The 24,766-nt window shown below is 41.8% G+C and overlaps 1 protein-coding gene across 1 annotated transcript; it reads right to left on the bottom strand.

Moving 5' to 3' along the window:
* Nucleotides 1-21,740: 21,740 nt before the first annotated feature.
* Nucleotides 21,741-23,166, bottom strand: DEFA5 (defensin alpha 5). Its single transcript, XM_003271417.3, has 2 exons — nt 22,959-23,166; nt 21,741-21,994 (listed from the first exon to the last, which is right to left on the bottom strand). Exons 1-2 carry the CDS (start codon nt 23,128-23,130, stop codon nt 21,882-21,884), a joined length of 285 nt encoding a protein of 94 aa, XP_003271465.2. The 5' UTR covers nt 23,131-23,166; the 3' UTR covers nt 21,741-21,881.
* Between the last annotated feature and the right edge of the window lie 1,600 nt (nt 23,167-24,766).

The following is a 24,766-nucleotide window of genomic DNA, read 5'->3' as shown; positions in this document are numbered from 1 at the left end:
TCTTGTTGTAAACAGATTTCAGAATATCATATAAACAAGCACAAAATATCAACGGCAACAATAACGAGCCAATACCCTTTGTTTAAAAGAAAAATTGCACCAGATGCTTTCTTGAAATGCCAAGGAATTGGTTATTGAGGAATGTCCCAATAGGTGTTAACTCTTTGCAATAGGGAGAGAGTGGAACTCAACTCTCTTGAGGCCAAACACAGGAGAGTTTAAGCCCTAGGGTGAGCTGGTGGAAAAGTACTGGAGGTTGCTGGCAGGAAGGTTGAGCAGTGTGACTGGGCCATCTGTGTTTCCCAATTTATATTTACGGAAGGTAGGCTCCTATCCTCCCACAGAGAAAGGGGTACTTTCTTCTTGGAAAATGATATTTCAAAGGGTTACCTTCATATTTGACTTATTCTTTATTTTCTTCTCCTACCGTATGAGTGGCTTATTTAAAGTTGAAATATCTCGTTGGCATTCCATAAATGTCCTGTGTGTGTGTGCATTCCAATAATAAGCTTTGGGTTTTATTTGAGGCTAAGCAAGTTGCTCCCATTGTTTGGAGACCCTCACACCTCTCCCTGCATTCTCTGTCCTTAGTGTTTGCACCTGTCATTGCCCACCCTAGAGTGCAGTAGCAGAATCTTAATGTGGTTCTACCAGTGTGCCTTTATCCACACAGAGGAGCAGGGATATTCCATCCTCGTCAGCCCCTTTCCCTTAAATTGATGGATGCCTCCAAGAATAACAGCTCGAATTACCAGTTCATCCGTTTCTCTTGCAAAATTAATTCCTCCAAATCCAGTAGACTTAGACCCTGACCTCGCATATCTCTGTCCCTGATATCATTCTCTACAGCGAACATTCTTCTCTAACCCTCCTTTTAATCTATTCAGTTGTAAACATCTTTATGTTCCAGTTTAAGATACACCGTAAAACCTATCCTTGCCACTCCAAGACAAAATGATCTCTTCTTTCTAAAGTCCTAATGTTACATAAAGTCACATTTTACCCATGACATTCTCCTATATTTCATTCTTATAAGATTTTAGTTTTTGAAAGGTCTGTTATCACATGAACTGACATACAGAATTTTTTCCTCTGTAGGTTTCATCTTTTTTTCTATGAAGTTGAGTAATAATAATGCAATTTAGTAATATTATGTGATGCTGGGGATAATTAATTAATCAGAATTAATTTATTGATCCCCAGCTATGTGTTAGGCAGTCATTTGGGCACTGTGGTACAACAATGAGCAAAACTTGCAGCTTCTCTTCTAGCATAGAGAGACAAATGTTACCGAGAGTAAGTGAAATGTATAGGATGTGAAATGGTTTGAAATTCTACAGTTAGAAATAAAGAGAACAAGGAGGATGGAGGTATCCAGGGGAACTTGTTGCAATCTTAAATTGGGAAATCAAGAAAGATTTCACTGACCAAGGGATGTTTTAGCTGAGAGCCCAGGAGCTGGAGGAATGAGCCGGGCGGACTTCTGGGTGAAGGGCAGGTGCCCCAAAATGAAGTGATCCTGGTCCAGTGGACAGTTAGGAATAATTTGCAGAGTTAGTTCAAGGACCACATGACTCCAACTCCAAGGCAGTAACAGGAACCCAAGGAAGGTTGCTTGTTTTTCACCCCCTGAATCATAATATGTGTCCTTCACTGTCTACACAAGGGGGAAGATCTGGGAGCATTTATTTTGTCAGACGCCAAACCACTGTGTCTTCCTTGAGGTCTGCAGTAGGTTCCCCAGCTGTGCCGTGTCTCAGTGAGGTGCCTGGAACCCTGAGCTGCCTCTTGACATAGGCAGAGGCTCAGTCTGGGGCTGAGACTTGCTCGGATCTGCATTGATTGGACGTGGACAGCACCTGCTTCCTTCTCCTGGGTGTTGGACATTTGTGGTTGGTGTTGGTGGTCACAGCTGTGTCTGGACTCATTAGATTGTTTTATTCAAGAATGGTGAATAATCCACTTGAAACACTATTTCTTTCTTTGCAAACTGTGGTCTCTCTGTCACTGTGAGTGTTCTTGGGGCGTTTTACCAGTATCACCCAATAAGAATAGCCAAGGCTTGAACAGACATATTTTTATTCAAAAAATGTGTTGTGGAATCACAAACTAGCACTACTAAATTTGAAGTAAAGTAAAGACTCTGGGGCTCACGCTAGAATCCTTCCCGGGGCTCTGGGGCTCATGCTGGAATCCTTCCTGGGGCTTTGTGGTCATGTTCTCATAGGCTATTTGCAGGATATGTTGAACTAGTATTCAAGGTTCAATGGGCGCCTAGAGAAGGAAAGAGAAGAGAGACAAGAAGGGTCACATCACACCTGAGCAAGATGTCAGCCTGGCCTCAGGGACACCAGTAGTGACCCTGTCCTCTTGGAGGAGAGGAGAAAGACTGGCTCAGGAAGGTACATACCCCACGTGTGCTGTGCCTGGTGGGGAGGCTGCAGTTGGAGGCAGGACAACAGGGGACACTGTGGCCTTCCCGGCAAATGCTCTGAGCATCTCAGAGGGCGCTGAACTCCTGGTTCATTCCCTTTCGCCAGACCTGGTTTCCTGCTCACTCGCTGATGTGCAGGACATTCTGGGTATCAGAACCTCAGCACCCTGCAGTACCAGCCAGGACGCAGATTACTTGGATAGCTTTTCCCTCACTTCTCTTCTCCCGGTGCCCCTTTAAAACTGTATTTTCAGGTAGAATCAGATCCTCTGCAGTTTTAAGGAAACACAAGAGCGTTACCAGATGGAAGATCTTGACTGTGAGTTGTCCAGATTCTTAGTGCATTGAACAAATAATTCAACAAAACGTACAAACAAAGCAACAGAAGAATGAAGCAACAAAAGACAAACCAAAGCAACATGAGAATGCAGTAACAAAAGTACAGATGTATTGACAGTCCACAGAGTGGGAGCTGGTTCCAGCAAGTGGCTCAAGAGCCCCCCAGTTAGGGTTTTTATTAAGCTCAAAGAATTTGGTATGCTGCCTAATCTTGCCTGGAACTGGCTGCACATGCTGTTCTTTCCCTTATGCCTTAACCCTTGATTACCCTACTTCCCTATTGTCCTGTCTCAAGGGTGCATTTTTCAGAATACAGTTGAAGAATCTGCATTTTGTTTGTGTGAAGACAACTTTATGAATATGAAATCAAGATTTTCCCTGGCATGGGTGGAAAATATTGATGATGAGTCTGTTGCAGCGAGGTGCTCGTATGCTTTTTGTTGTACTCATTACAGGATTTGTTTTGTTTTGTTTTTTTGATGGGGTTTCACTCTTGTCACCTAGGCTGGAGTGTAATGGCATGATCTTGGCTCACTGCAACCTCCATTTACCAGGTTCAAGTGATTCTCCTGCCTCAGCCTCCCAAGTAGCTGGGATTACACGCACCTGCTACCACTCTCAGCTAATTTTTGTATTTTTAGTAAAGACGAGGTTTCACCATGTTGGCCAGGCTAGTCTCTAACTCTTGACCTCAGATGATCCACCTGCCTCAGCCTCCCAAAGTGCTGGGATTACAGGCGTGAGCCACCACCCCCAGTCTGGAACCATTTCTTTGGTGCTGGGATTACAGGTATGAACCACCCGGCCCATTACAGCTTTCTTAACTATCCATTCCAATCTCAATTAAATTTTTTGCAATAGAGCTGTGACAACTCCAGGTCTTCAAAGGCAGATGTGTGATCTGGGTCTGTTCAATGAAACTCCAACACTTCAGGAAAGAACATGGTGTTTTTTTCCCTAAGAAGTAGCGATGTTATGATTGTGTAAACTGAAAGCTGACAATGACTGTTTTTCCTAACACGTGGGAGTTACCTTTGAGTGAATCCAATCAAAGTGAAGCAGAGTGAAAAGACAGAGAAGTAGAAGGAGAAATCGGCAGCATAATTTGTGCTTGTAAATCAATTTGTGTCTGAAGCCAATGTTTGTCCTTGATATTCTTAGAATTTGGAGTTGTATTTTGCTTAAAAAGCTTGATTTAGGATTCTGGTACTTGCATCCCAAAGAGTCTTGACTAAGAGGTGCATGACACATCAAACAGGTACAAACACAGAGAACTTGCTACAAAGACTTCATTAGGCATAAGAGAAGAAAATTGAAGACAAGGTAAAGGAGTAATAAAAGTTCTCCTCTAGATCTCAAAGCAAATGATGAACACATTTTCCTCTGTGCTGCATGTTCAGAGGCAGCAGAAAAGACAGCAGATCCCACTATTGGTGCAGGTCCCATAGCGGTGTTTGGAAAAATGACAACCTGATATTCTGCAATAGCAGACCAAGCTCCTGGTTGAGCCTGAAGACACAGAGAAAGCATCAGGCATTGGGACTGGGGTCGGACGCGGTTGGTAAGGAGAATCCCCGTGCGGTTACCTGCTGGGCTGATTGCATTCATCATGGTGGCCACATCACAGCAGCAGCAAGATCAGCTCAATCAATAGGAATCAATGTACACAGCAGTGCTGCTCACAGGCAGGATTAGAGACGCATTCTCATTTGCTCGCTTTTTGTGATGCTGCTGCTTCACACACACATTTGAGTACACCCTTAGGTCCATTCCCATTTGTGAAGTTCCTCTAACAAACAGAGTGAAATATGTTTCTTTCCAAGTGGGTTCTCATCCTTGATGCCAGAGAGACTCCTCAGCATGTTTCCACATAGCATAAGATTACAAATTTTCACTGACTTTGCACAGAATCAAGTATCTTTGGAGGATCCATGTCCATTGAATATCATCTGATTCTGTCTTTTCAGTCTACACTTGAGGAAATCGAGGCCTGGAGAGGTGATCACCTAAGAGAAGAAACCAGCTATTGGATCTGATTCTAGAGGTGCCTGGTTTCCCTCTCTAGACTCCTGGCTCTGCAATGCTGGCGGCTCTCACCTGAAGCTCTAAAACCTGAGCTTATGTCCCCTGTGAAGGAGATGGCAAAGTCCTGGTCGTGTGCCCCAAGCTGTTCCTGGACTGCAGCCTGGTCAGCTCTTGCCTGGAGTGGCTCAAGCCGGGGCCTGGAGGGGCACCAGGAGAATGGCAGTGAGGAGGGTGAGAGTCCTCATGGTTGGGGTCACCTGGAGGAGGTAGAGCGGGAGTGGATGTGTAGGGAGTGAGGAGCCAGCTTGGATTTATAGCTCTGCTTGGAGAAGGCTCAGAGACAGATGCTGCAGTGAGAGGAGGTGGAGCATGTGACTGGGGAAGGGAAGGGCTGCCTTTGCCATCAAGATCCCTTTGATGCTCCTCTGTTCTCCCAGCTTTTATCATAGCATGGGTCTGTTTATTGAGTGTCTGTTCTGGGTCCAAGCCAATAGTGATGATTAGGACCGTGCTATAATTTCCTGTGTCTCATCTGCTGGAACATTTACTTCTTAATGTTCAAAAAAGAAAAGAAACACTGCTCTTATTCAATATGTTCAGGCAATAAATGCCTCTTATTTTGTGAAGATGAGCCCTGCTATTCTTGGTGGTCTAGACCCTGAGGCAAGACCTGGACCCCAGCGTATAGAGGAATTCATTGCAGGATTCTGGGACATTTCCACCCTCGTGAAGGAGGCTTTTGAGGTTCTGGAAGGCATAGTCTTCTGCCACTGCTAGTGTGGAGAGGACAATGGCCTTATCAGGCTATCAGTGAAATAAGCTCCGTGGGATACTAGGAAAAGAGTTGGTCTGAATAAGGTTAAAAATGTTTTTTTATTTCCAACTGTATTGAGAGGAGTGACAATTAGAAATTATATATGTTGAAAGTACACAACCTGATAATTCAACATATATTTACATTTGTACCCTTATCTCACACCATATGTAAAAATCAACTCTGAATGAATTGAAGACCTAAATATAAGTCTTGAAATCATAAAACTTACTAGAAGAACCCATAGGGATAAAGCTCCCTAACCTTGAACTGGGAGATTATTTCTCGGACGTCACATTAAAGGTAGAGGCAACTAAAGCAAAAATAAACCAGTTGGAGTTCATTTAACTGTAAAACATCCGCATAAAAAAGGAAATCATTAACTGTGCAAAAAGGCAACCTAGCAAGAGAGAGAAAATATCTGTAAACCATAGATGTAATAAAGGTAAATATCTAAATATATAAAGACCTTAATAGAAAAAATAAGTATTAATGATAAATGTGACTAAAAAACTAAAAGAAACCGTTATTACATAATTAAAGGAAACTGTGATGACAGTATCTTTTCAAAGGCAGAATATAATAAAGTGAAGTCACGAAGAAACACGTGAAATTCTAGAATTGAGAAGTACAATAATCAAAATGTAAATTTTATTAACGGCTGCTCAACAGTATACTTAAACTGGCAGAACCAAGAATTAGGAAATGTGTATACAGACAGATAAAAGATTACACAGTCCAGAGAACAGAGAAAAAAGACGAAGAAACAAGAATAAAGTTAGAGAAATATGAGACACTATTAGGCATGAAAACACTCAGTGGGTTTAGAGGGGAACTCTCAGTCTGTTAAGGCAGCAGTCCCCAGCTTTTTTGGCACCAGAGACATCTACGACAAACCCACAACTAACATCATACTCGATGGTTGAAAAAAAAAAAGTTGTGCTTTCCTACTGAGCTTAGAAACCAGCCAAGGATATCTGAAGTCACCACTTCTACTCAACATTGTGCTGGAGGTTCTAGGGCAGTCAGTCAAGAAGAAAAAATTAAATGACATCCAGGTTAGAAAAGAAGAAGTAAAATAACCTCTGTTTGCAAAGACATGATCTTTTATATATAGAAAATCCAAAACAATTTATTAGAAAACTATTAGAACGAATAAAGGAGTTTAGCATGGTTGAAAAATAGACCAGTGCACAAAAATCAATTGTATTTTTCTTTCATAATAAACTTCTCAAAAATGAAGCTAAAAACTCCTTTTACAAGTAGCTTCAAAACGAACATAGCTAGTCAGTGAATTAACAAAAATGTGCAAAACTTATACTCCCCAAACCACAAAAAGTTGAAAAGTTTTTAAGAATATCTAAATAACTGGAAAGAGATCTTATGCTCATGGACTGTAAGGCTTAATGTGAGATTTCAATGCTTCCCAAACTGATCTACAGGTTCAGCTCAATCTATCTCAGAATCCCTGATGACTTCTTTGTAGAAACTGACTAGGTGATTCTAAAATTTATATGGAATAGCAAGGATCCCAGAATAGCTAAATAATCTTGAAAAAGAAGAAAAGATTCCTGTTTTCAAAACATCCTACAAAGAAACAGTAAGCATGACAGGGTGGTACTGCTGTAAAGATAGACATAGATCAGTGGAATAGAATTGAGAGTTCAGAAGTAAAAATGTGTCTATGGTTATTAACTCATTTTCTGCCATGGTGTCAAGGGCATTCAATGGAGGCAAGAAAATTCTTTTCAACAAATGGTTGAACTAGATGGCCACAAGCATCAGAACGAGTTGGACCCTACCTCACACTATATTTAAAAGCTAATTCAAAATGGGTTAGAAATCTAAATGTAAAATCTAAAAGCATAAAACTTTTATAAGGAAACATAGGGGCAAGGCTTCATAACCTCTGTTTGGCAATGGATTCTTAGATATAATATTAAAAGCATGAGCAACAAAAGAAAAAACAGATAATTGGATATTATCAAAATTAAAATCTTTTGTGTTTCAAGTGACAGTATCAAGAAAGTGAAAAGGCAGCTCACAGAATGAGACAAAATACTTACAAATCACATATCTCATGAAAGACATGTATCCAGAATATATGCAGACCTCTTATGATAAACGCTTAAAGCTAAAGAAACAAATTTAAAAGTGGGCAAAGATCTCCTTAGACATTTCTCTAGGGAAGACATACAGATAGTCAATAAGCACATGATAAAATTCTCAACATCATTATTGATTAGGGAAATTCAAATCAAAACAATAGTGAAATACTGCTTCATATCCACCAGGGTTTTCTAGAATCGAAAAGGTAGATAATAGACAAAAGCTCTCGAGGATGTGGAGAAATTTACTGCTGTGGTGTAAAATGGGGCAGTCTCTGGGGAAAACAGTTTTAGAGATTCCTTAATAAGTTAAACATAGAATTACCCTGTGAACTAGGAATTCCCCTCCTAGGTATATACCCAAAAGCTGTGAAAGCATATGTCCACACAAACACTCATGGGGAAGAGCAAGAAGCCAGACACAAAAGACCATGTATTACATGATTCTGTTTATATGAAATATCTAGAATAGGCAAATCTATGGGGACAGAAAATAGCTTAGTGGTTGCTCAGAGGTAGAGGGATGGGAATATAGGAAGGGAGGAATGGAAAGTCCTTGGGTTCTTTATGAAGTGATGAAAATAAATTTAACTGCGGTTATTGCTGCACATATCTGTGAATACACTAAACACCACTGAATTCTGCACTTTAAATGTGTGAGTTGTATGTCATGTTAATTTTATCTCAATAAAGTAGCTTTAAAAAACCAAATAACATGAAAAATGATATAACCAATTTTTTTAAGTTACCAAATGCATTTCCTTTCTCTATATATGGTGCACTAGTGGTTTGGGGCCAAATATAAAATAAAATATGCTTGGCGTGATGGAAATTGTGTTATATTGCTACATGAATTGTGGTTTATTATGTGACCTGGATTAGTGTAATCTGAGAGATATTTGTCGTTACGTTTTTCCAAGCAAATGTTGTTTACTCAAATGTGGAGGCAATTATTACTGCTTTTCTTCACTCCCGACTTTTTTGTAAGATTGTGTGTTCAAAAAGCTCTTTTGGGACAACTAAAATGTTAAGTATTTTATGCTATATGATACTATTATCATTTTTGTTTGTTTGTTCGTTGTGGGATGGAGTTTGCACTGGTGCCCAGGCTGGAGTGCAATGGTGGGACCTCGGCTCACTGCAACCTGTGCCTCCCGGGTTCAAGCAATTCTCCTGCCTCAGCCTCCCCAAGTAGCTGGGATTACAAGCATGCACCACCACACCCTGATAATTTTTGAATTTTTAGTAGAGACAGGGTTTCACCACATTGGCCAGGCTGGTCTTGAACTCCTGACCTCAGGTGATCCGCCGTCCGCCTCAGCCTCACACAGTGCTGGGATTACACATGTGAGCCACTGCGCCCAGCCTATCATTTATTTTTATTGTGTATGTTGTTGCATTTCAATGTAATCATCAATTATAAAATGTCTCCCCCATTTCACATTTCATAAGAGTGAAGAGGTTTTTTTAAAAGAAATTTTCTAGAATAGAGGATGTGACATAATTTTGTTCTCTTTTGAAATTGGAAAAGTAAGGATTTTTATAAGATTTCTAGGCAGGGCAGAGAACTCAGTTGTGATTTAATTGGATTTACGGCGTGGGGACTTTTTCTCAGAATCAAAGTGAAGGTGAGAACAACATACAATTGATGTGGCCTTAGCATTTGGCATTTGCCCAGAGAGATGAGAGAGCAGGGGGAAAGGAACGAGGTCCTCATTCAATAGTGATTAAGTGACGGAACATAGACCAGGGCTGGATGTGAAAGAATTAAGAGTTTGGACAACTGATTGGGAAATAGTGGTGTTCCTAGAGAATGGAAGTTTTGACGACATTGAGTGACAGTATCAGAACGGCCGAGTCAGAAAGATTGAGGGGTGGGGACGAGGCAGGGTAGGATGCTGGAATCTGCATTTTTAAGGTGAGAGTATCTCCAAGTGATAAGAAGATTGATGTTATGGCTGTGGAGTGGGTGAATAAAACAGAGTATAAGGAAGGTTTCTGAAACCAACAGGTCAAGGATCCCTGAGGTGTTGTTGGGAGCCATGTGAGAGCAATGCCATTTCCCACACCACAGCAGGTGTCCTCAAACCCAGAGCTCTGAACCAGAAGCACCTGCATCACCTGGGGACACGGTAGCAATACAAACTTCTGCATCCCATCTCAGACCTACTGAGTCATAAACCCTGTGGAGTGGGTCCCAGCAATAGTGTTTTACTGAGACCTGTGCAGACCTGGTGGAAGTTTACTGCTCATAGACCATCATCACTCAGGACAAAGACTCTTTCTCCCAGGTCCTTAGAAAAGCAATGGACATAAATGCTTTCTGTTAAATCCCATTGCTGAGGTCTGTGCAGAGTGAAAGAATTCTGAAACTTTTCAGCGATTTCCAGAGATGTGCATTTTGTGTGTAAATGCATTTGTTTTATATTTACTTGAACTTGACATTCATTTATCCACTGTGAGGTGGCCTTTTAAACCAAGGCCCAGGTTTCCAATTAAACCTGCCTCCTTCACCCCCATTTTTTTTGAGACAGAGTCTTGCTCTGTCACCCAGGCTGGAGTGCAGTAGCACGATCTCAGCTCACTGCAACCACTACCTCCTAGGTTCAAGCGATTCTCCTGCCTCAGCCTCCCAAGTAGCTGGGATTACAGGTGCACACCACCACACTCAGCTAATTTTTTTTATTTTTAGTAGAGACAGGGTTTCACCGTGTTGGCCAGGCTGGTCTCAAATTCCTGACCTCTACTGATCCACCCACCTCAGCCTCCCAAAGTGCTGGGATTACAGGTGTGACCCACCATGCCCAGCCCTTCACCCCAAATTTTGCTTGTTCATTGTGAATTAAAGCTGTCCACATCACTTTCCCCACTTGCTCAAGGGGAAGACAACAATTACCCTATCACCTGGCAGTCCTAGCCAGCAGCTATTACTCAGCTACCCTGGTCTATCTAAGAGGACAAGATTCTTCTAAGGATAAATGGTCTTGATTTCCTGGTCTTGACCTAAAGGGGAATTCTGGAATCGTCTGATCTACCTTTGGGAAATAAGAAGTGGCCCTCGCTTACTCTATGGAACAGAAGATAACACAGCCTAGTCCACATGGTGGTTGGTAAACGTACAGACAGACGGGAACATACATACATACAGGGACTCTTATCAGGATCCGTATCACGACTCACGAAATCATCAGAGGCACCAAGCAAATAGATGGCACACCTGGAAAAAGAAGAACAGCAAAGGGCTTTGGAGACAATAAGGGAACTTCAAATGGTTTGCTTTCCTCTCTTCCCTCTCCTCCCGGCCCCCATACTCACATATGTACAAAGGTCCAAGCCCTATTCAGCAAAGCCCGTTACTCTTGGGTCCAGCTTTCAATGAACAAATGGAAACACAGGGTGGGTGTATTTCTCCCTCATTAGCCATCAGGATCATGCAGCTTCGTGAGAAGTAACGACTGTCCCCTGTGATGACCGGTGGTCATGAGGACCTTATCTCTGCTCAGTGCCCTTCTCTCGTTCACCCCACCCCACATCGAAGCCGGAGCATTTTCACTGAAGTTCAATCTGTTTGTGCCAAGGGCTGTTTCTCCTTTTCTCCTCAGTAGCTTCAGTATATTTCCACCTTGAGATGTCCTCAGTTATCAGAGGGCGACTTAGCAGTGCCCATGCTGTACTACAGTCAAGGAGAACCTGCTCTTACAGAAAGCTGGGCCAGCAGAGCCACAGTAGCACCTTAAGGACAGCAGGCGGCGCTCCTGCCCCTCATAAAGTTACCCTGGAGGAACTGCGTAGGTACACTACTGAATAGCGGTGTTCAGCAAATTCTTTTTTTTTTTGCTTGTTGTTGTTGAGACAGAGTCCTGCTCTGTCGCCCAGCCTGGAGTGCAGTGGCGCGCGATCTCGGCTCACTGCAACCTCGCCTCCCAGGTTCAAGCGATTCTCTTGCTTCAGTCTCTCGAGTAGCTGGGATTACAGGCACACGCCACCATGCCAGGCTAATTTTTTTTGTATTTTTAGTAAAGACGGGAGTTCACTATGTTGACCAGGCTGGTCTCGAACCTCACGTGATCCGCCCACCTCGGCCTCCCAAAGTGCTGGGATTGTAGGCATGAACCACCAGGCTGAGGCTGTCTGGTGGCCCCAGCAGACGCAGGGTGTGTGGACCTTGGGCAGGGCCTTGGAACATGGTTTTGACCTGGTAGGGAAGGGCAGTCTTGGAACATAGCGTGAGTGTTAGCGTGGGGCAGGGCGGAGGCTGCGTGGGGGTGAGCTCTGAGGACTGTCCACCTCCTAGCTCCTCAGAGAGCACTGACCTGTCCCTCCCCTCAGCCCTTTGTCCACCCTCGTGGAGGGAGGGTCCTGGTGCCGCCTGTGCCACACAGCGACTCCCACGCCTGCAGGTCCAGCTGGGACAGGCGGGAGCTCCGAATCCCTGCCCTTTGTCCGCCTTTCCCAGCCACCTCTCACAAGCTGTCTCTGTGTCTGGTGTTGGCGTCTGCAGAAATTTTACAAAAACTATGAGGGAATAACTCCCTTGAGCTGTTTAAAATGCATCCCTAAGTCATTGACTGTCCTCACGCAGAAAAGGAGGTTTACTTGTCTCCTGTTGAATCGAGACCGGCTAACATCTTGGCAAACTGAATGCATCTGACTTAGTGCCATGCTGTTTTTCTGGGATCGGGGCCTGATGAACTGGTATCTTTCACTTCCTCTCTATTGGATGGTGCTGCAACCTGAATATTTTTGTCCCTCTGAAATTCATATGTTAAAATGTTAAACCATTACTTGATACTATAAGAGGTGGGAGCTCTTGGGAGGTAAGAAGGTCAGGAGGGCACAGGCTTTATGAGTAGCATTAGTGCCCCTATAGAATATGCCCCAGAGAGCTCCCTCTCTGGTGAGAGGGCTCACTAGATGAGAATACAGTGAGAAGATGCCATCTATGAATCAGAAAAGCGGCTCTCATGACACCAAATCTCCTGGCACCTTGATTTAGACTTATCAGTCCGTGAGAAACACATTTCTGTTTTTATAAGCAGCTTGGTTTACGGCATTATTTCACTAGCAGCCCAGGCAGACTGAGAGCGCTGGTGACTTTGGAGCCCAGGCACCATGCTTGGAGGAAGTGTAAGTGTTGGACAGAGAGAGGAACTGAGCCCACCTACAAGGACTGGCTAGAGAATGCAAAACAACCTGCTTTCTGGGAAAACAAACAAACGAACAAAAAACTCTGATGTGCAGTGTTTTTAAGTTTCTATTCTTAAAATTCTCCCAGCTATGGATCACTTAACAATTATTTCACAAAAACTCCTCTCTCATGAGCCAGCATGATCTGACCCCAGCACATCACACAGTCTCTTCCCTCAGTCTTGCTGGAGCTCCCACCTGAGCCAGCACTGCCTGCCCCTGTGCAGGAGTGTCCCAGCCCTGAGATGTTCGGATCCCAGCAGAACATCTCCTCTGATGCCCCTGGAGGGAGCCAGGCCCCAACTGCAAATGTGTGAGTGAAGACCTGATGGTGCTGTTTCAGTCCTCTAAATTTTGTGGTGGCTTTTTACAAAGCAGCAGGTCAACAGGGAGAGAAATTCTCACTGTCGTGGACAGAAGTTGGACTTGTGCACTTTTTGTATGTAAACTTTTGCTTCTCTAAAATATCGATGGATCTTCTCACTTTATTTTCAAAGTGTAACACAGAGCCCATTGTGGTGGGGGAATGGGATTGTGGACTTTTTCCAGTTACTGACTGATCCCCTGTCAACTCTTCTTAGTTTCAATTCTTCCTTGGGGAGTGGGGCGGTATGGAACCCAGGTGTGGTGCCAACCTCCGCTCTCAGTGACAGATTCAGAGGAGGCCATGGGACTTGGGTGTTGCCTGGAACAATGGGAAGGAAGTAGGGATTTTCTCCAGGAGATCAGCTACGAAGGGCACAGAGAGATGACCATGATTCACATGGCTGTCACCCGGGGAGAGAGCCCAAAGTAAGATCAAGAGAAATAAATGGGAAAAAGGTGAAGACAACAATATAACTTGTGCTTTGAGTCCTTAAATCAAGTATTTCCTGAAGCCAGAATTCCCCCTCAATTCCAAGATATAGGAGTCAAAATGTTAACTCAGCTTGTCATGGTTTGATGTTTGAATTCAAGACCCCACTAAGATGTCTGAAAAACTTCAAAAATACCAAACTCAAGAGAACCTGAGGCAAAGATGGTGCAATGCACAAGGACAGGAGATGAGAGCAGATGACAGGTGTACGGGGGGCAGTCTGGGCATCAGGCTCCCTGGTGATTCCCATACACAGCCCCGGGGAGGGAACAGCCTTGTTGATGCTGATCAGCAGGGAAGGAGGGATGGGTACATGAGAGGCTGGAAGGACAGCGGGTGAGTCAGGGATGGGGAGCTTCATAGGTGATGTTCAGAGCTGGAGGAATTCCAGGTGGTGGCAGGAGTTAGTGGGTGGCCATGTGGTGGAGAGCTGGGACAAAGAGGACGGGGAGTCACTGTCATCCAGGAGGACAAAGCACTGAAAAGTTGGGAGGGTGATCTGCCAGGAAATATTAGAGTGGACTCTTTCCCTTAGTTTTTTTTATGAGTTATTTAGCTTTTAGTGGCAAAGGAAGAAATACACAACTTCAAAAAAGGAAACAAGAACTTTTCTCATCTCTTACATTCTGGTTTTGTTTGTAAGCAGAGTTCAGAACAAACAGAGATACAGAAAAAAACAACTCTGTACTTTTCTTGTGAAGAAAAATTTCACCAAGACTTTCAAGAAATGTCAAGGAAACGTTTATTGAAGACTGTTGCAATAGGAGTCAAAACGCTGTAATAGGAAGAGCCGTTGGACTCAACTTACCTCAAGCCCAAGGCAGGAGAATTTAAGCCTCGAGGGGAGCTAGCAGGGTAGTTCTGGAGGTTGTTAGGAGGGAAGTTGGCTAGTGTGATTGGGCCATCTGTGTTTGTTAATTTGTGCTTGTTGGAGTAAGGCTCATATCCACCCACAGAGACAGGGCTGCTGCCCTCTTGGGTAATCACATTTATAGGGATGAGGCATCTGATTTATTGTTCCACCACACGAGTGGTTCAAGGTAGAAAATCTCTTGTATGTCATCAGTGAACGTAGAGTGTTTGTGCCTCCCAGTGAACAGTTCTGGGTCTTACTTGCGGCCGAGCAAGTTGCCCTGGTTGTTTGGGGACCCTCACACGTCTCCCTGAATCCTCTGTCCCTAGAGTTTGCAGCAGTCTTCGCCCACCTTAGACTGCAGTAGCAGAAGCCACATGTGGTGCTCCCAGTGTGCCTTTATCCACACAGAGGAGCAGGGAGGCTCCGTCCTCATCTGCCCCTTTCCCTTGAGTTGATGGAGGCTTCTCAGCACATCAGCCTGAATTCTACTCCATCCGTCTCTCTGGCAACATCCATTCCTCTAAACTCAGTGGAGGTCGACCTGACCCGGCATATTTCTTGCCCTGATATTATTCTCTCCACCGAACATTGTACTCTACCCCTTCTTTTAATCTACCCACCTTTTAAATACCTCTGTGTTTCACCATGAAGTCTTTTCTTGCACTCAAAACCAAAATAGTCTATTTCTTTCTTCTAAACTCCTATTGCTTCGTGAAGCCACATTTTCCCGAGGATATGTTTCTATACATCAGCCTTCAATGTTTTTAATTGGCTTTTTTTTCCATGCTGTCACAGAAACTTGATATATGGACTGCTTTGTGGCTGTAGTTTTCATTTTTTCCTATGCAGTTTAGTAATAATGATCTAATTTTATTTCATTATGTGATATTTGATATAATTAATTAATTTTATCAGAATTAATTTATTGATCTCTTACTATGTGCTAGGCAGTCATCTGGACACTGTGGTACAATAATGAGCAAAACATGCAACTTCTCTTCTAGAGTAGGGAGGGAAATGTTGCAGAGAGTGAGTGAAGTGTACAGAATGTGAGACCGTTACAATTCTACAGTTAGAAATAAAGAGAACAAGTGGGATGGAGATTGCCCAGGAAAGTTGCTGCACTTTAAAATTGAGAAATCAGGAAAGACCTCAGTGACAAAGTGAAATTTTGGTTTTGGGAAATGAGGTCTGGGAAATGAGCCAGGTGTACTTCTGGGTGAAATGCAGATGCCCCCGGGTGGAGTCAGCCTGGCCCAGCCCACAGTTTGGAACAATATGGAACGTTAGTTCGGGGACCTCAGGACTTTGAAGTAGTGGCAGTTACTAGAAACCAAGGAAGGCTCCTTGCCTTCACAATCTGAGGTTCTGTGTGTGTCCTTCACCATCTAAACAAAGGGAAGGGTGGGATCGTTTGTCTGTCGGAATGCCTGTGTCCTCCCTGGGATCCGTGTTGGGTTCCCCGGTCGTGCAGTGTTTCAGTGAGGTGCCGGGACATCTGAACTGCCTCTTCAGACAGGCAGAGCCTCCGTCTGGTGCTGAGACCTCCTCGGAATCTCATGGGGTGGATGTGGGAAACACCTGCTCCCTTCTCTTGGGCTCTGGGAGTTTGTGATTGGTGTTGGTGGTCACAGCACTGCCCTTGAGATGTTTTGGTCAAGAATGGTGAAAACCCACTTGAAATGCTGTCCTTTTCTTTGAAGTCTGCAATCTCTCTGTCCCACCCAAACTCTTGTGTCATTTTACCAGTGACCACCTAAGAGTAGCTATGGCTTGAATATAGGTTTTGGTATGTTGTGTTTCTAATTTCATTTGTTTCAAGCCGTCTTTAAATTTCCTTATTTTTTTATTGACCCATTGGTCATTCAGGAACATGTTGTTTAATTCCATGTGTCTGTACAGTTTCCAAAGTTCCTCTTATCATTGATTTCAAATTGTATTCCACTGTGGTCAGAATAATACTTGATATAATTTTGACACACTTGATATAGTTTTGACTTAAAAATTTGTTGAGAGTTGTTTTGTGGACTAACATATGATCTGTTCTGAAGAATGTTCCATGTGCTGATGAGAAGAATATATTCGGCATCAGTTGGATGAAATATGCTGTAATTGTCAGTTAGGTCCATTTGGGCTAGAATGTAGTTCAACTCTGATGTTTGGTTTTGTTAATTTTCTGTTTAAATGATCAGTTCTTTATTGAAAGTGAGTTGTTGAAGTTTTCTACTATTTTTGTATTGCAGCTAATCTCTTTAGATCCATTAATATTTGCATTTGAATGCTCTTTGAATTTTTATATACTTTTGCTAAATTGACCACTATATCATTATGTAATGACCTTATTTGCCTCTTTTTGTAATTTTTGACTTGAATTCTATTTTGTCTGATAGAAATATGGCTACTGTTGCTCTCTTTTGGTTTCCATTTGCATGGAATATCTTTTGTTATCCCTTCACTTTCAATCTATATGTGTCTTTATAGACGAAGTAATTTTCTTGTAGGGAGCATATAGTTGGATTTTGATTTTCAATCCATTCAGCCAATGTATGTCTATAAATTGGAGAATTTACTTCATACTTAATGTTATTATTGACAGGTAAGAACTTACTATTACCATTTTGTTACTTATTTTCTGATTGTTTTGTAACTCATCTCTTCCTTTTCTTTCTTCTTTTATTACTTTCCTCCTTAGCGGTTAAATGATTTTCTCTGGTAGTGCTTTAATGCTTTGCTTTTAAAAAAGTGTATGCATGGCTGGGCACGGTGGCTCACGCCTGTAACCCCAGCACTTTGGGAGGCTGAGGCGGGCGGATCATGAGGTCAGGAGATCAAGACCATCCTGGCTAACCCGGTGATACCCTGTCTCTACTAAAAATACAAAAACTTAGCCAGGGGTGGTGGCTGACGCCTGTAGTCCCAGCTACTTGGGAGGTTGAGGCAGGGGAATGGCCTGAACCCAGGAGGCGGAGCTTGCAGTGAGCTGAGATCACGCCACTGCACTGCAGCCTGGGTGACAGAGCGAGACTCTATCTCAAAAAAAAAAAAAAAAAAAAGTGTATGCATTACAGGTTTTTGCTCTGGGGTTACTATGAAGATTATAAAATGTTTATAAGAAGTTATTTTCAACAAATGATAACTTAACTTTGATCACAAACAAAGTAGAAGAAACTAACAAAGAGAGAAAAACCTAAAAAACTCTATACTTTAACTCCCTCCCCCGCAACATTTAGACTTTTTTGGTCTCAATGTACATCTTTTTATATTGCCTATCTCTTAGCAAATTGTTTTATTTATTATTTTTGATAGATTTGCCTTTAAGTATTCATACTAGAGATATGAGAGATCTACATACCACAATTATAGTATTAGAGTATTCTAAAATTGTCTGTGTACTTACTTTTACCAATTAGTTTTATACCTTCAGATGTTTTCTTATTGCATGTTGGCATCATTTTCTGAAAGACTAAAGAATTTCCTTTCATAATTTTGTGTTAAGACAGACAGGTCTGGTAATGAATTTCCTCAGTTTTTGTTTGTCAGGCACAATCTTTATTTCTACTCAATATATAAAAGATAGCTTTGCTGGGTACACTATTCTTGGTGGGAAGATTATCCGTCAGCCTGTCCCCCAGCACTTTGAGCATATCATCCCTCTCCTTGTTGGTCTGTAGGATTTCCACTGAGAAGTTTCTAGCCAGATGAATTGGAGCCTCTTTATGTTTAATTTGCTTCTTTCTTCTTGCTGCTTTTAGAATCCTCTGTTTATCCTTTGAGAGTTTAATGACCATATGCCTTACAATAGTCTTTTTTGTGTTGAATCTGTTTGATGATCTTTAACCTTCCTGTACCTAGATATTTATATCTTTCTCTATATTTGGAAAGTTTTCTATTATTATTTATTTCAGCTTTGTAGCCCTTGCCCTCTCTCAGCTCCCTTTTGAAGGTCAATGACTTTTAGATTTGTTCTTTTGAGGTATTTTCTATATTTAATAGGTATTCTTCATTCTTTTCATTCTTTTTCCCTTTTTTCTCTTCTTAGTTTGTATTTCAAATAGCCTGCATTTGAGCTTACTGATTTTTTTTTTTACTTGATCAATTCTGTTATTAATAGTCTGATAGTTTTCTGCTAGGCAGTTTATTTTCTCAGTTCCAGGATTTCTATTTGATTTTTAGAAAATGATTTTGATATACTTGCTAAATTTTTCTGATAAATTTCTGAATTACTTTTGTGCGTCATTGCAAAGTTTGCTGAATTTCCTAAAAACTGCTGTTTTGAATTATTGAACATTGCCATCTTCTTAGGATTGGTCACTGGCTCCTTTGTCCATTGGGGGAGGTTATCTTTTTCTGTTTGCTCTTGTTTCTTATGCAACATGAGGTACACCAAAGACTAAAGGATGGGCTACCATGTACCAGGCCTCCATTTCTTCATCTCTCAAATCTAGATAATTGTCTCCTTCCTATCTCATGTGTGGTAGGGAAAGCATTTGCTGTGATGCCTAACACAATGGGGGCAATGAATGGATATTAACCAATATTCCCATATTTCCTTGATCCTAAGATGGGAGCTGTCTTATATTATTTTTTCGTTTCTGTAACTGAATACCTAAGACTGGGTAACTTACAAATAAAATACATTTTTTTCTTACAACTCTGAAGGCTGGGAAGTCTGAGGTTTAGGGGCTGCCTCTGATGACGGCGTTCTTGCTGATAAAGAATCTCTGCAGTCCTCAGTGGTGCAGGGTATCACATGGTGAGGTGGGACACACTGAGAGGAACTGGCTTTTACAACAGACTCACAGCAGACTCACTCTTGTGAGAATCTACTAACACGTTAATTCATGAATGGGTTAATCCATTCGGGGGCATAGAGCCCTGAAGACCCCATCACCTCTTAAAGACCTCACCTTTTAATAGTGTTATATTGAGGATTAAGTTTCAACATGAACTTTTGGAGGACATACTCAAATTATAGTAATACCAATTACATAATTATAGAAGTTTATCAAAGTAAATCAAAGCAAAACCACTATCAGATTACATTTACACATAGATGTAAGATGCATCAAAAGTTTTAGAAGCAAGGCTGGGTGTGGTGGCTGGAACCTGTAATCCCAGCCCTTTGGGAGGCCAAGGCGGGTGAATCACCTGAGATTGGGAGATCGATACCAGCCTGGGTAACATTGTGAAACCCTGTTACTACTAAAAGTATAAAAAATTAGCTGGGTGTGGTTGCATATGCCTGTAGTCTCAGCTACTTGAGAGGCCAAGGCATGAGAATTGCTTGAACGTGAGAGGCAGAGATTGCAGCTGGCTGATATCACACCACTGTACTCCAGCCTGGGTAACAGAGTGAGACTCTGTCAAAAAAAAAAGAAAAAAAAAAAAAACCCAACAACAGTTTCACGCATTTAATCTGTGAAAAACATGATCTAGAATATGATAGAACTAGGATATTATTAAAGTCCTTCTAAAGAACTAGAACAAGATTGAAATACAGAGAAGACTTAGAAGATTGCTCAGTAAAACTGAAGGTCTATTGTAATGGTTAATTTTATGTGTCAACTTGGCTGGTTTGCAGTGGACCAGATATTTGGTCAAACATTATTCTGGGTATTTATGTAAGGGTGTCTTACTGAATGTGATTAACTTTTAAGTTGGTGGACTTTCAGTGAATTAAATTGTCTCGCATAATGTAGGTGGTCCTCATCCAATCAGCTAAAGGCTTGAATAGGGAAAAGGTTGACCTTCCCTGGGCAAGAAAGAATTCTGCCAGCAGACAGGCTCTAGACTTGAACTGCAACTTTGAGTCTTCCCTGGGTCTCCAGCTTGATGGTCCATCCTGGAGATTTTTGACTTGCTAGCTCCTTAGTCACATGCGGCATTTACTTAAAACAAATCTCTCTATACATACACATTCTTTTGGTTCTGTTTCTCTGGAGATCCTTGACCAAGACATACAGTTTAGGTAGACGCTTTATTTGTGTGATCACCTGAATTTTCTGCAGCAGAGAACAGGAAGATCTGCAGTTAGACTGACTGGGGTTGGGACATGAGAATGAGGATGTGTGGGATGGAAAGATGAGGAGATATATGCAGGACATGGTTAAAATGAGAGTGAAGTGCCTTTTATCAGACCTTTTTGTTTAGGTCCATGCTGAGCCAAGAATTTCCATTAACAGTTAGAAAAAGCTTCCCATTGCCTGAAGGAAGGGTGAAGAACATCTTCTGTCTATCTTGGTTTTTGCGTAACTTGCTGTCCTCCTGACCAGAGACTTGATGATCAATTTAATAGCTTTGGGCCCGAGGAGACATTTATTTTGTTTCTTACTATAAGTTTTACTCAGGATAGTAGAGCGTAGGGTATTCTCCCCCATGACCTTGGAGTCCTACTCCATGGAAGTTATACATATCCCCTGATCACTGCGCTAATATAAGACAAGAGTCTTAGCTTCAAGGGAAAAGTGGTCATTGAAGAGATCTGCCTGGGAAACCCAGGGTTCTTTATACTGTAGCTGCTCAGAATGGAGCAGCAGAGCCTCTAACAAACTCCCACATTGTAGCTGATGTTTACATAAAGGCTGATGAGGAACAGGAGGTGCTATTCAAGTTTCTTATAAAAACAGAACCCATTGGCCCAGCACAGTGGCTCATGCCTGTAATCCCAGCACTTTGGGAGGCCAAGGTGGGGAGATCATTCAAGGTTAGGAGTTCGAGACCAACCTGGGCAACATGGTGAAACCCTGTGTCTACAAAAAATACAAACCATTAGCAGGGTGTGGTGGCACATGCCTGTAGTCCCAGCTACTCAAGAGGCTGAGGTGTGAGGATCATTTGAGCACAGGAGGTCAAGGCTGCAGTGAGCCAAGATAGCACCACTGTACTCCAGCTTGGATGGCTAAGTGACACACTGTCTCAAACAACAAGAACAACAGAAAACCCAATTATATTCATTTTTGCTATTTTGTTATTGCCCTATGATGCTCAAATTGTGCATCATTGGAATGCAAAGACCAGTTAACTTAATGTAAATCAGAATTCTCTATACAAAGGAACCATACGAAACACCATGTAACAAAGCAAAAGGAAAAAAAAGCAAAAAGAAAAGAAAACTAAAAAGGTCAAACACACTAAGTTTACTGCTTGAACTTTATTTTGGAGAGTGAAATTTAGAAAGACACAAGGTACACAGAGTAAAATGTTTTTCTTTTTTCAGGACCTTGGATTGAATCCTGCACTGCTTTGGTTTCTATCTAGGAAGCTCAGCGACAGCAGAGTCTATAGCGGCGGCCACTGATGTAGCACCTCCCGGAGTAGGACTCAATGGCAGCACAAAGGCCGCTTCGGCAATAGCACGTGGATCTTGCCTGAGAATCTGTGGAAAAAAGAGAGGGTCAGGCACAGTGAGGGAGCTGGGAAAAAGGACAGGCACAGGCAGACTAACTGAGATAGTCTAAATAAGAGACACTGTATCAGTCATGTTAGGATGGAGAAAATTAATGTCTTTGTCATAAATGGCAAGAAATCTTACTAGCTATGTGTTAGTCATGCAAGATCATAGTTTTTTTCCCCATCTGAGTCTATCCAGGACATATTTATTACCCTGGTCCAACAATATACCTCTCAACCTCAGGTTACTTACTCTTCATTCTGCTTAATCCACACCCATAATCTTGACCTCCATGTATAATTTCCATGTCCTAACAAGGCTCCCTAAAGCAACTGGATCAGTTTCTGAAATGCTGCATTGTGCAAGCTCGTGTCATGGACTCAAATACTTTGGTGCTCAGGGAGTCTTTGAAGACTTTCCACATTCAAATTCTTCATTCTCTGTCTCTCCCTTTTTTTTTTTTTAACATTTTACATATTTACTTGTTTTAATTGACAAACAATAATTGTGTATATGTATGAGACACAATATGATGTTTGGATCTAAGTATGTATTGTAGAAAGATTTAATCAAGCCTATTAACCTACATCGAAACACACCTATAGGTTCCTCTCTAGGTTCTAAAACTTTTCTAATGGACAAAGTAAAACATTCTCTCTATAAGTAAGTCTACCAATTTAGACCTACAGAGAATTAGTCAGTGTAGCTCTTCCTATCTTAAAAGTAGCAAATTTCACAGAAATATCTTGGAACTAAAAGTCTTAGAAAAAAGAAAATCTTTTAGATTTATTTGGTTGTCACTGATTAATTTATAGATGAGAAAATCAAGGTCTAGGAAGATTAAGTCAAGTCACTCAAGTGAGGTAGATCTTTCCACACTTGACTTCAGATCCTTTCTCCAATCCTTTTGTTCTAGATTTTGCAGATCTGCAAGATTGATGTCTCCTACCTGAGGCTCTAAGAGTAGAGAGTCCATTTCCTGCAAAGGAGACAGCAAGGTCCTGGTTGTCTTCCCCAGACTGCTTCTGGGTCGCAGCCTCATCAGCTCTTTCCTGGAGTGACTCAGCCTGGGCCTGCAGGGCCACCAGGAGAATGGCAGCAAGGATGGCGATGGTCCTCATGGCCGGGGTCACCTGGAGGAGGGAGAGCAGGAGTGGATATGTGGGGAGTGAGGAGTCAGCCTGGATTTATAGCTCTGCTGGGAGAAGACCTGAGACAGAAGCTGCAGTGAGAGGAGGTGGGCATGTGACTGGGAGGGGAAGGGCTGCCTTTGCCCTCACGATCCCTTTGATGCTCCTCTCTCTCCCAGCTTTCATCACAGCATGAGTCTGTATGCTTAATGCCTCTTCTTGATCCAAGCTGTTAATGATGATAAGGACATTACTATCCTGTTCTGTTTCCCATCTGCTTGAGTATTTACTTTTATATATTGAAAAAAGAAAAACAACAGCGCTTTCATTCAATAAGTTTGGGGATCAAATGCCTCTTGTTTTCTGAAGATGTTCCCTGGTACTCTCTGGATGACTCTCTGGGATCAGACCTGGGACCCAGCGGAGTAGAAAGTTAATTCATTGCAGGATTCAGGGATATTACTAACCTCATGTAGGAGGCTTTTGAGATCTTGAGGTGAGTAGTCTCCTGCTGGGACCAGTATGGAGAACAATGACCTTATCAGGCTATAGGGGAAATGAGTTCAGTAAAATAGTAGGCCAAGTTTATGAGATTAAAATCAAAATTCTGATTTAGTTCAAGAACTTGGTGTGATCTGAATGCATCACATAAAATGCGTAGCAGGTACTTCTCTCCACTTTGAGGAACATCAAAGTAATTTAGGTGCCTACAGCCCCTTTCCAAGTTTTTTTTTTTTTTTTTTTTTTAGTTTGGAAAATTGTAAATCATGCACAAGGAACAACATTCAAAAGGTAGAAGTAATGAGCTCTCATTTCTACCCCCAGGCCTTCAGTTCTGTCCCAGGAAACCATCACTATTAACAGTTACACATAGTATTCTGCACTTTGCTTTTTTCACCTGCAACATGGGCACTTTGTATATCAAAACACATGGAATGCTATTATAATTTTTAATAGCCTTATACTATCCCAGGGTTTGTATATGCCATCACTTATTTTTTTGTACTGATAAAATATTATAAAATTATTACAATTTTGTTATTCTTAAACTTTTGCAGTAATAAGTAAAGTTACAGTGATTATCTTGTATATATGTTCTCTTACTCATATGGGTAAACTTATAGAAATAGAATTGCTGTGTCAAAGAATGCATCTTAAGCCAACATAGTGGCACATGCCTGTATTTCTAGCTATTTGAGAGGCTGAGGTGGGAGGATCATTGGAGACCAGGAGTTCGATACCAGCCTGACAACATAGTGAGATCTCTTTCTCAAAAAAAAAAAAAAAAGAGACTATATCTTACACATTTTTTAAGGTATTACTACGTATTTCCACAATATTACCATATTTGATCCAAATCCTTTGGTGCTCAGTGGGCCCTTGGAGAGCCTCTACATTTGAATTACTCATTTAATTTTTTTCAAATTTATTTATTTTTCATGGAAAAATAATTTTGCATGTATGTGTAGGGTATGATGTGATGTTTGGACTGATATCCACATGGCAGAAACATATAAGCTAATTAAGATAGCCATCACCTCACCAACTTAATTTTTTAAGGAGAATTACAAATAGATTCCTTTAGCAGTTTGAAAGATACATCACTATTAACTGTGGTCACTATGCA

This window comes from Nomascus leucogenys, chromosome 4 (assembly GCF_006542625.1).
Source record: "Nomascus leucogenys isolate Asia chromosome 4, Asia_NLE_v1, whole genome shotgun sequence".
NCBI classification, from domain to species: domain Eukaryota; kingdom Metazoa; phylum Chordata; class Mammalia; order Primates; family Hylobatidae; genus Nomascus; species Nomascus leucogenys.
This window is presented reverse-complemented; position numbering and strand designations above follow the sequence as displayed.

Excerpts from the sequence above, each read along its gene's own strand:
- DEFA5 (XM_003271417.3), bottom strand. The coding sequence starts at position 23,130 with ATGAGGACCATCGCCATCCTTGCTGCCATTCTCCTGGTGGCCCTGCAG. Across the intron at positions 21,995-22,958 it reads CTCTACTCTTAGAGCCTCAG|ATTCTCAGGCAAGATCCACG; the intron begins GTAGGAGACATC and ends TTTTTTCCACAG.